Source organism: Nanorana parkeri, unplaced genomic scaffold (genome assembly GCF_000935625.1).
Source record: "Nanorana parkeri isolate BGI_ZX_2015 unplaced genomic scaffold, ASM93562v1 scaffold1627, whole genome shotgun sequence".
Taxonomy (NCBI): domain Eukaryota; kingdom Metazoa; phylum Chordata; class Amphibia; order Anura; family Dicroglossidae; genus Nanorana; species Nanorana parkeri.
The window spans coordinates 292,857-304,804 of record NW_017307895.1 but is presented as its reverse complement, the minus strand read 5'-3'; the positions used below and the strand labels follow the sequence as shown (position 1 = coordinate 304,804).

The window sequence follows — 11,948 nt, the reverse complement described above, 5'->3', positions numbered from 1 at the left end:
CGGCTGACAGTCCAGTCTTTAAACACTTTAACAACAGCTGCTCTTGAACATTTAACGAACTCTGCTGTTTTGCTGATACTCGCTCCATGGCTCCGAGCGCCAACAATCATCCCACGTTCAAAGGCTGTTAAATCGCGTTGTTTTCTCATATCTTCAAAAAAAAAATCACTTCTACTGTCGTGTTAAACAACCTGCTTCCCTATTTATAATGGTCTGGCCCTCTAGCAACTTCACCGCGAAATTATAGCTAATTTGCCTACAAACGTCAGGTGGTCATAATAATCTGGCCACTCAGTGTATGTGTGTGTGTGTGTGTGTGTGTGTATATATATATATACACACACACACTATATATATATCACTCTCACAAATATGACAACCTCTCTGACGGCATGTCTTGGGCTCACCACACATGTTACCAACTGATTGTACAATTTCCTTCAACTCTACCAAAACCTATGTAGTGCAAGGGCCTGCCTGATTAGATACACACTGATGGTGACCCTTGGTGAGCATGCTGCATCACACAGCCATATTTTAGTGCACCTGCTCTATATCTCTCACTAGACAGCATTTTCTGAATGGAGCTGAAAAATGACGATTTAGAGGCATGTATATATTTAGTAATATGTTGCCTTCCAGATTTTTGAGTCATTTTAGACAACTATAAAACTAAGACACAATATTACATAATTTAGGATGACACAGTGACCGGTCTTGTGTTTAATGACACCATTTTTGTAATGAACGACGCTAGTTAAAATCACCTTGCTTATATTTATTGTCCTGGGAAGACCAAAACCCAACCCTGCAAATGCACACGCAATATATTCTTATCTCCAGCCATATTAGACTCCCTGCTGTCACAAAGATGAAATCCAGGGCCTAACTTAAACCAGCAGGTTGGATTTTTTTGCCAATTAGCTATAATTACCCCAAACAAAGAACTGCTGCCGAATGGTATTTCTGCAGTGAACATATACATATGCTATTAGCAAACATTTATGTATATATCTACTATGGGAAAGTTCTTTCATCATTGAAATTGCTTACTGACATCTGACTGCCCTCTTCAGTCTACAGTTGGAGGACTCCAAATCTTTTTTTTCCCTCCAAAGAATCATGCATAGACTTGCAAACTGGCAGGACACGAGCAGGTTTGTCTATACATAGAGCAGACACACCCTGTACCTGCTTTCAACAGAATAGGACTGAGAAATTACAATGAGGCAAATCAACTGTTCCCTAAAACTGATCAGCCATTTATATCTGTTCTGATCTTATATAGCCATCGTAGAGCCAAAGGAAATCTCACCGCTCCAATTCCTTAGCCACTATTAGGACTCCCCAGGTGCTGGTCTAATAGGTGCGTCTCCACCTTGGAAAGTAGTAGTAGTATACGAATAGACCTCACTTTCCAGATAATTCCAATACTTCAGACTTTATTCAAATTCACAGCAAATCCGGTATAACAGTGAACAAAGTGTATAAAGCACCAAATACCAGCACTGCACACCCCCAACCAACTACAACCTCTCACATGTTTCACCCGCAGTCTTATTCATAGAAGGTCTAGAGGTCCTCTGTGAATAAGCCTGTGGGTGAAACATGTGAGAGGTTGTAGTTGGTTGGGGGTGTGCAGTGCTGGTATTTGGTGCTTTATACACTTTGTTCACTGTTATACCGGATTTGCTGTGAATTTGAATAAAGTCTGAAGTATTGGAATTCTCTGGATAGTGCCGTCTGTTCGTATGCTACTTATATAGCCATCGCTGTAACAATTTATGATATGGCTGACATTGTCCAGATTGGTTAATTAATAGTCCTATTGGCTTATTTGTAGTTTAATTTCATTGTAATACCTGTTGGCCCATAGCGGTTTACCCACAGCCTGGCAGAAATCTGCTACTGGGAGCAATTGGTGTTGTCCTGCCTGTGATCTGGGACACCCTGTACATTGGGCGAGCCACCACATCACTGGAGTGAATGTTCTCCCTCCTTCAAGACCTGTGCATGGTAGATGTGCTCTCCCTCCCCTGTTGCAGCAGCGCTGACCTCAGCCTCTGCGGTGACAAAGGAAGCACTGCGTATGCACAGGTCTTGGAGGGAGAACACTCACTACAGTGATGCTAGAGGCGCGCCCAGCCTACAGGGCATCCCAGATAATGGGCAGGACAACTCCGATTGTTCCCAGTAGTAGATTTCAGGAAAGCTGCGGGGAACCGATGATGGGCCAACAGGTACCGCAATTAAATCGAACTACAAATTTGAAAGCTACACAACGTTCTTAAATGCACAGGGTATCCTTGATTGCATCGTTCTATTTACTGCAAAGCTGAACCAACCCTTTAAAATGACACTGTGTTCGCATAAAACATTCTAGAGAAGCCTTCATGAATGGCTACATACCTCGAGGAGAACCATAAAACATAGAACCTATTATAAACCTTGCCTCTGTTGCCAACTGTTCAGTCCTGCCCATGTCTTATATTTGATAATGAGACCAAACAACGCATGCATGGACACACTGTCACTGGGAAGCAGGAGTTGGTAGACCTGAGTTATGGACCACAGAAGGCAGCTAAAATTTGAAAGCCTACAGTTTGAGCCACTCAGGCCATTCTATACGGCATTAGACCATTCATGTAGTCCCTTCCAGTTAACTAACATAAAAGCAAAAGATTAGATTGTTTTAAGTGAAACAAAGTTCACTTTAAAAGGGAACTTTAGCAAGCTACACGGTAAGGTTCTATGCACCTGACCACATTTTCTGTAATGTAATCCACATGCTCTCATGATTCACCAGCTCCAGCCATGTTACAGGGCTGCCCTGGCTGTCTTCTATTTCTCTCTGGACTACTAATGCAGATTACAGAAGTGTGTTGTCAGACCTCTCTTCCTCCTATAATCGGTATATAAAGTATATATTTATCAGTATTATAAAGCAGGCCCCCCACTGTAAACCTAATTTAAAATTTCAGCTGTTTAGTCCTTGAAAAAAAAACAGAGTGAGAGAACTCGAGGTCATTGTCTGGAAAAAGTCACAGTACCTCTGAGGCACACCCCTGGGGCGCGTTCTGCATCCAATGCAGCAGAAGGAAGAACAGGAGAAAGACATGAGGTTAGACAGCAAGTTAAATGAAAGATATAAAAACAGAAAAAGAAAATCAATTATGCAAAGGGCCATGATCATTCAGACTGTGAAAACATTTTGAAATGTTATATAGTATAGATGTCATATATTTACAGGGTGGGAGACAGTAAGATGCATTTTAGAAATGTGCACACAATCAATAAAACAGTCTTGTATCTAGTTCAGTCTCCATGTGTTCTTTGCATCAGCAGTCCTCATACACAGACCTCGTCACCAACAAGGCAAATTAACCAGTAAGCGTTCCAGCTGCAATGCAGAGAGGCCTGTCAACCAGATAGTGACATTTTTCTATTTACTCTCCAACGTGTATCCTCAACTCGTTAGAAAAAGGATGAAAAAGTGAGATGATGGGAAAAAGAGAATCATGTGTTAATTTGGTATTTTCTCTAAGACGACTATGATTCTCCACTGTAAATAAACCTGACACCTCGCTGTATAGCAGCAGATTGTGTGTGACACCAAGTGATATTCTCCCCACAGTAATGCCCAATTTCTTCAGTGCCAGAAACGTTAAGTTCTGATTTTATCTACAGGGCTGGATTTAACCAACAAGAAACATAGACAACAATGAGATAAGAGGGGGTGGGAGGTAAGGATACATATCTTAGCTAGGAGGAGGGGATTCGGCTAACATACATATAAATACAGGTAAATGTTTAAAGTGTCTGCTGTAAGATCTTACGTTATGTGATGCCTCTTGATTCTAACAGCTACCTCCTTCCACTCGTTTTACATAGTCCCCCCAGTGCTGGTGCCAGTCTCTGATCCAGCGCAGACTCCTCCTGTCCCGGAGTCTGTCCGGCGTGCATGCTCCTGGCTGCGTCCATTGAGTTTCAGTGTCGCTCTCCTCCAGCGATCTGGACTGCACATGTGCCCCCCACACTTCCTCCTTCACAGTGTTCGGGAGGCGGGACTTCTGCAGCTGGGAGCAAGCAGCGCTGACACAGGTAAGTTACTTGGCCCACTTTTTTAAAACATTTTTATGTCGGGACATATATCTGGTGCTTACTAGCAGTAGATATATGGCAAAAAAAGACTTTAATACTTCAAGTGCATCTAAACCCCAATACAAAAACATATTATATTGTAGCTTACTGATTTTAGATGTGGTGGCTGCATTTATTTTCTTTAGGCTTTTTGTCCTGTTAACTAACCAGCAAGTCTGTTATTTTTCAACTTAATTTAAAGAAGAGGTCTGGGCAGAAAGAATGTTAACCCTTGCAGTAGGGCTACCCCTGCACTGCAAGGGTTAGGTGCTTGTTTTCACCTAGGGATTAAAATAACAAACATATCCTCACCTGAACCTCTGAGCCAACTGGCTGCTACTCCAGTCCCTGCTGTCTCTTCCTATGCTCCAACGATGGTATGTCCCTTGACATTCTCATATCGTATACACTGTACTGGACAAGATGACTAACAGGATCTTAGGCCTCCAGAGAGGAGGAGGAGTGAGGCTGCAGGGACCGGTCTGACAGCCAGTCATCTCAGACGTTAGTAGATCTTAATTATTTACCTCTCTAGACGAAAACAAGCACTTGGGGGTAGCCCCACTGCAAGGGTTTAGAATATTTCTGCTTAGAATTCTTCTTTAACAGACCAACTTGTCCAGCAAAAGTGGCAGATAGACGGTTGAGACAAACCCTTTACCATTGATGGAGTGCTCACAATGGTTGACTTTTATTCATTTATGTAAATCTCTTATCCCAAAAGGAAAAAATAACGGTTACTATGTTAGCTAGAGTTAAGATTTCATTTGTTGGTCAAGTCCATCTAAATCTGCTAGTGATCCAACACTACCCCCTCCACCGGGGGGACAATGCTGATGTCCAAGGGTGGCTCCATTGCTCCTCCATAGAGTGGAGCCAGCATGAGCCTGGAAGTGTGTTACTGGACGGATCACCAGGTGAAAATAAAAAGAAAAAAATGAAAAAAAGAAAACTAATACAACCATCAAAGTTAAGATTGGGAAACTGCAATATATAACATTTTTGGTGTTATATGCTTTTAAGTGGCAAAACCTTTGCTTGTAGTCTTGCAGAGTAGAAAAGAGTTCGATTTCCAGTCAGGTTTCTATTGCTGTCCAGGGCTCTGGTAGAGAGATTTACCATCACTTTCCCCATCTTGAGGAGAATGGTTTATCAGACAGATAGTGAGAACAACTCTCCAAAAGCAACACAAATCCAGGTGGGTAAATCTTTGTCAATAGGTCAGGTAGTGAGAGTAAATCTCTATAATGGAACCCCAGAGAGTAGTAAAAACCCAACATGAGTTCTAATCCTTACCCACTATATTCACACTAGCAAAAAGAGGTTTTGGGCTTGACATGCGCCTCAAGACCGTTACATTTTTACACAGCTTATTTAAATGCTGACAATTGGCAATCCTGTATTAAGGTGCCCATCCACCTTGCAATGATCGAACCGTAAGAATTTCGTTAATAGACCGCATGGATTTTGGTTTGCGCATGAGCAGTGTTAATCGTACGAATTTTGACGTGCGAAAACACCACCAACCTTGCCAAAATCGGACGATCGATCGAAGTATTCTAGTGTTCTGGAAAGATGAACATCGTACGATTGTACAGTTTTTGCGGTTGTACACTGCCCATCAACCTTACGAATATCGGACAAAAACGCGATCGCGAACGAAAATCGGTGTATGGGCACCTTTAGGCAGGGATTTGGAACAGGGAATTTGTACCCATAAAGACCAAGTTCACCTTTCCCCCCTATCAAAGGGTCTAAAGCGGTTTGCATCTTGAACCCTAAGAGATCGTAGGAAGCCTGGAAGGCTAGTTGTAAAAGGGTGGGATCTTTACTATAACGAACACTACTGCTCAAGGCGGTCTTAACTGAAGAAATAAAAATGATAATTCTGCTATTATTACTACTTTACCCTGGACACAAAGACATCTAAAATATATGTGAAGACAGCAAGGCCCATTCCATGGAAAACATTGTACAATTTTAGACCCCTGAGGTTTGGAACTTCTTTGAAATCCCCCTTCATAACCCTCATTCCTCTGTTTACACTTGCTCTGAGCTCACGAAGCATGCTATTGCAATGCTCAGGTTAAGGTAATAGTTTTGCCTTCAGTGGTGCTGCATACAGAATATAAAAAGTTAACCCCTTGATCCCATAGAAATGCAGAAGGTAGTTCAACCCAAAAAATATAAAGAACCGAGCAACCTAAAATGGCCACAAGAGGGATATTCCAAAACCTTAAAATAGAAATATCAATTTCACAATCTTATTTTTTTAAAGAATACTTTTGCAAAGCAGAGATAACAGGTCTGAAACAGGAAGTCTCACCCTAATCTATAATATGGGAAACGTACATAGGCTGTATGCATACCTATATACTGCATACCTACATACTGCATAAAATAATCCATTTATTTAGAACTTAAAAGGTTTTCCTAAAGGTTATCAGGACTTTCCTGATGGCAAATCAGGACACTTTAGTGATGTCATATATCTCTAACTCACAGCCAATCATGCAACTCCATTCACTGGCCCTCAAAACACCAGAGCTTATGCAGGTCCTGCAGGTTGCAGAACACATGTATTGCTGATTATTAAATGTATGTAAACCTCAACATTAGACTTCTCTTTATTGCTCTCTTTTGGTCTGCTAAATATACCATTGGAAAAGTGTGTAATATTTGTTTAATAAATACAAGGTTAATGTTGCCAGAAATCTTGTGAGCTGATAACTTTCTGCGCTCTCTGCCTGTGCACAAGGAGGAGTAATGAGGATGAGGAGGGGGAAAGAGATGGAGCAGAGGTCTGTGTACTTTGTAATCCATCAGAAATGAAGTAGACAGGGCTGACACCACATGCTTTGGAATGGAAAGCCGAAAATAAACTGGGGAGAATTTATCGAAACAGGGACAGAATCAGCTTTCCCGTTTGTTCAGTTACATTTGAAAATAAAAGATAGAAGCTGAAGTAAAACCGTACTTATTTTTTCGCATGTGATCCTCTAAAGACAACACAAATATTCAATAGAGTTATTCATTATGAACGCAGCATTGGGAAACAGTGTCACAATGCATTACATTTAGTGCAGCGCTACATGATGCTGAAAGTCAATCAAATTAAAAGGCGACTTATGTTGGCACTGTGCCATTTAGGACACAAAAACAAAATGAAAAATATAAATCAAATAATCCTGATCCATAAAAAAGAAGGTATTAACTAAATATGAACAGCCAATCTTTCAGCAACTCATATATACCAGTCTCCTATTTAAATATTATGACCAATGTAAAAGAACGCAATTGTTTTGCAGTTTGTAGATTGTACCTCAAGGGGGAGATCTTGCACAGCAATAGTATAACAGAGGCTGTCAGCCTAAAGCAATGGTTCTCAATCGACCTTAGCGAGACTAGAACATGGTTAATGTTTTTAAAACCACCTAGGCCCCAACAGTAAAAAAATAAAACAAAGTTTATATTCATGCAATAAATGTATGGGCATGCAAAATGGCATTTAAAAATAATAAAAGGGGTAATCCATTGATAATATGTAATTTAGGTAGACACATTGATGACAGTGGGATACTTGCTCCCAGTAAAAGAATAGCCCCCTAAATCATTGCTTTCAGGGGGATAGTGGTCAACACAGAAGAATATCTCCCCAAATCATTGGTGACAGTGAACCCCAGAAAGAAAGCTCCCGAATCATTGGTGTCAGTGGGCTATTGGTCAACGGTAAAGAATATCTCCCCAAATGATTGGTGTTAAATCATTGGCATCAGTGGGACAATGGCTCCCAGTAGTGAATGTGACAGTAGTAACTGGGAGCAGACCGGAAGCGTGGACTGCAAACCATGGTAGAGAACCACTGGGCTAAAGCAAATCAAGCTAACACTTGTGTAGAGGACAAACGGAACAATACGGTAGTTAATTGCATACTGCAAGTTCTGCTTCAGGACATGAGGACAATAAACAATGTGGTAATTGACCCTCATTTCACAGATACATCATGAATGATAAAAGAGGTTCTGTTTAGTTGTTAAAGTCAGCTGATGTTTACATATTTAATCGAGTGCTTGAAAAGTATTTTGTGTTATGGGCAACATTTCAGATTTCATGAGAGCGTCTATAACAATCAGAAAATGCATTGAGGCTGCCCCAGCACTGCAAGGGTTAAATGCTTGTTTAGTTCTAGGGTACCTTGCAAAAGGACTTTTACTTACTTGATCCCCTATGCTCTGGAGGTCAGAGGACCACTGACGTCATCAAGTACAATGCAAGGCCCCATAGCCTTGTATTATACACGAGGATGCCATGCTGTGGAATAATCCACAAGCCAGAGCATAGGGTCAGGCAAGTAAAACGGCTTTGCCGATCGACAGAACGGGTTCTGGTTTGTACATGTGCAGTGTTTATGTTGCGATTTCTTTCGTACGAAAACGCCGCCAATCCATCAATTTTCGGACGATTCAAAAAAAGTTTTCCCGCTTGACCGATAGACAAAATTCATCCAGAAGTACAGTAATAATGATCGTCCACTTCCCATCAACTGGCCGATCATTATCGTTCAGGAATCAAATGATAATGGCAAGGTGTATGGGCACCTTCAGGAAAGTGTCCTCCTCAGTAATACAGCATGCTTGCGGAACAATGTCTTGTGTAGATCTCCCCGATGTGGTTATGAACACCTTAAAAGGACCCAAAAAATCCATTCTGAGTGGAATTCTGTTTTAGAAACTTCTATTGTTCTTTTATTAAGATATTGTTTATCTTCCATTGTTTTCTTAAATGTCCCATGCATCACTGCAGTAGTGCATATCTGTGTACAGCCTGGCTAAATTTACCCAGCTAGAATTCCCCACATGGTGTGTACTGACAGTCCAACAGTGGATCAAAAACAGGATGCAGATATGACTGTCACTTCCTGGCCACAGCATACATCAAGAAGAGTCATCACCCTCCTCTGGAAAGTAGAGGGAAATCAATACCAACACAGCACAGACCAGAAATATTACAGGCAGGAATATGGGAAGAGATGTGTCCTGAACATCTCCTGAATGAGCGCAAACCTAAAAACGTACGGTAACTCTAATAAAATTGGGGCTGAGGCCTACAAAAATGGAGAAAAAGACAAAAGACAAATGCAGCTAGTGTCTGTAATAGCCAATCAGACAGCAGTTTGTTTTTACATGCACTTACAGCGTAAATGTTCTATATTGCAGCGACCAGGCCTTAGATGTGGTGGCTACATTTTCACCTTGTAATCCTGCCAGTAACACTTCCTGTCTCTCTCCACTGCATCTATGGAGAGAGCCATGGCTGCCACACAGGCTGGACTTCAAACAGCTCTGCCTTTGTTCATTTCCATCACACGGTAAGCTCATGAGACTTACATAAGAAAGAGGAGGATGTTTGTGTTTCCATTTTGGATTACAGGAACTGACAAGGATACTACATTTCTGGCAAGATTGACTGGCATTTTCTGTACTTGCTGAAAATGTTCTTAGCCTAAAAATGAAAACTAAGGCAGACCCCATATCTAGGGGCTCGTAACCTGCAATATATTATCTCTGTTTTTAGACTTTGGTTGATTTAAAAAAACATGTATTTGATTTTGCCTCTCAGGAGTCAGTACTGTTAAGGCCAATACATAAAGAGGAACTCCAGGAATGTAAAAGTTAACCCCTGCAGTTAGGATACCCCACACTGCAAAGGTTAACGGCTTGTTTGGCTCTAGGGGCTCAAATTAAAAAATATATACTCACCCAATCCTTGATCCTGCCTGGCTGCTAGACCGATCCCCCAGCCTCTTTTTCTCCAGGCTCCACCTGTCTAAGCACTGCTGATGTCATCACGTCTAATGTAGTTCCATTGACTTGCATTAGACTCAAGGACGCCAAGAAACATACCACAGCTGCAGAGGAGGGGGAGAGAGGTGATGGTCACTGCCATAGGAACGGGGATCAGGTAAAGCATATCTTCTGTATTTTGGCCCCTAGGGAAAAACAAGCAGTTAACTCTTGCAGTGTGGGTGTAGCCCCATTGCAAAGGTTAACTTTTTACTTACATGGCGTTCCTTTTTAAATAAATGTGTTTTTTTGTTTTACAACAATCATATCATGTAATCAACATAATACATTTGAAACAAGCAAACAAAAAGAGACTACTGGGGACAAATCAATAACATGACTGTCAATACACAATGTTATTAATAAATGGGGTCTTCATTTTAGTGAATCATCGGTTCAGGCCTTCTCCTAGATTAACGTGGAGGGGTACTTGCCACTGCCACGCCTTTAACTAGCACTGTCAGAAGCCCTTTTCTATGGTTTTCTACAGCATTCTACAGTCAGTGGGCATCCAATAAAATACAAGACAGGTTACAGAACAATGTTGCATCTGAAAAGCTATGACAGTTTTCACAGTTTGACCTGAGACTATAACCCTGGGTTCCGTCTGCCTGGAAAATAACTATGTGATGTGGTCTCTGTCAAAAAAAACACTTTTCACCTAAAGTGAAGAACCCCTTCAACAAATGAGTAATAAAGAGAAGAGTGGTACAGCTTTAAATCACCTGTCAGCCATCTGAGGAATTATATAATGTCCATTTTTATGATCTAAAATAAAGAGACAAAGAACAGTTAGCGGTTAATTAAAAGGGAGTCATCTAAAAAAAAAAAAAAGCATTTAAAAAAAATCAAATTTCTTGCAATGAACAGTAACTGTCACACCATGGAGAAAACCCATACTTAAAGGAGAACTGCAGGAGAATAAAAACTTACCCTTGCAGTACCGCCCCTGCAAGGGTTAAGTTCAACTGCTCAGTCTGCTTTATTGCAGGCCCTAGATCAGATGTACTTTCTTCTTCTGAGTTGCTAGAACGGTTCCCAAAGACTCTTCTCCCCTGTGCTTCGGCAGTCTAAGGACTTATACAGATCTATTGAACAATTTTTTTCTCCAGGCTCCACCTGTCTAAGCACTGCTGATGTCATCACGTCTAATGTAGTTCCATTGACTTGCATTAGACTCAAGGACGCCAAGAAACATACCACAGCTGCAGAGGAGGGGGAGAGAGGTGATGGTCACTGCCATAGGAACGGGGATCAGGTAAAGCATATCTTCTGTATTTTGGCCCCTAGGGAAAAACAAGCAGTTAACTCTTGCAGTGTGGGTGTAGCCCCATTGCAAAGGTTAACTTTTTACTTACATGGCGTTCCTTTTTAAATAAATGTGTTTTTTTGTTTTACAACAATCATATCATGTAATCAACATAATACATTTGAAACAAGCAAACAAAAAGAGACTACTGGGGACAAATCAATAACATGACTGTCAATACACAATGTTATTAATAAATGGGGTCTTCATTTTAGTGAATCATCGGTTCAGGCCTTCTCCTAGATTAACGTGGAGGGGTACTTGCCACTGCCACGCCTTTAACTAGCACTGTCAGAAGCCCTTTTCTATGGTTTTCTACAGCATTCTACAGTCAGTGGGCATCCAATAAAATACAAGACAGGTTACAGAACAATGTTGCATCTGAAAAGCTATGACAGTTTTCACAGTTTGACCTGAGACTATAACCCTGGGTTCCGTCTGCCTGGAAAATAACTATGTGATGTGGTCTCTGTCAAAAAAAACACTTTTCACCTAAAGTGAAGAACCCCTTCAACAAATGAGTAATAAAGAGAAGAGTGGTACAGCTTTAAATCACCTGTCAGCCATCTGAGGAATTATATAATGTCCATTTTTATGATCTAAAATAAAGAGACAAAGAACAGTTAGCGGTTAATTAAAAGGGAGTCATCTAAAAA

At 41.0% G+C, this 11,948-nt stretch overlaps 1 protein-coding gene across 5 annotated transcripts in view; it reads right to left on the bottom strand.

Annotated features, from left to right (window-relative positions):
• GIT1 (GIT ArfGAP 1) overlaps positions 1-11,948 on the bottom strand; it is a 144,139-nt gene that overhangs the window by 36,579 nt on the left and 95,612 nt on the right. For 2 of the 5 annotated variants that reach the window (XM_018570906.1, XM_018570910.1), the window contains exons 8-9: positions 11,849-11,891; positions 3,051-3,077 (exon numbers count right to left, since the gene is read on the bottom strand). In XM_018570906.1, the coding sequence (XP_018426408.1) occupies positions 3,051-3,077; positions 11,849-11,891 (70 nt within the window). Of the gene's footprint in view, positions 1-3,050; positions 3,078-10,708; positions 10,752-11,848; positions 11,892-11,948 lie in introns of all 5 variants that reach the window. The other 3 variants (XM_018570907.1, XM_018570908.1, XM_018570909.1) reach the window with 3 other exon arrangements.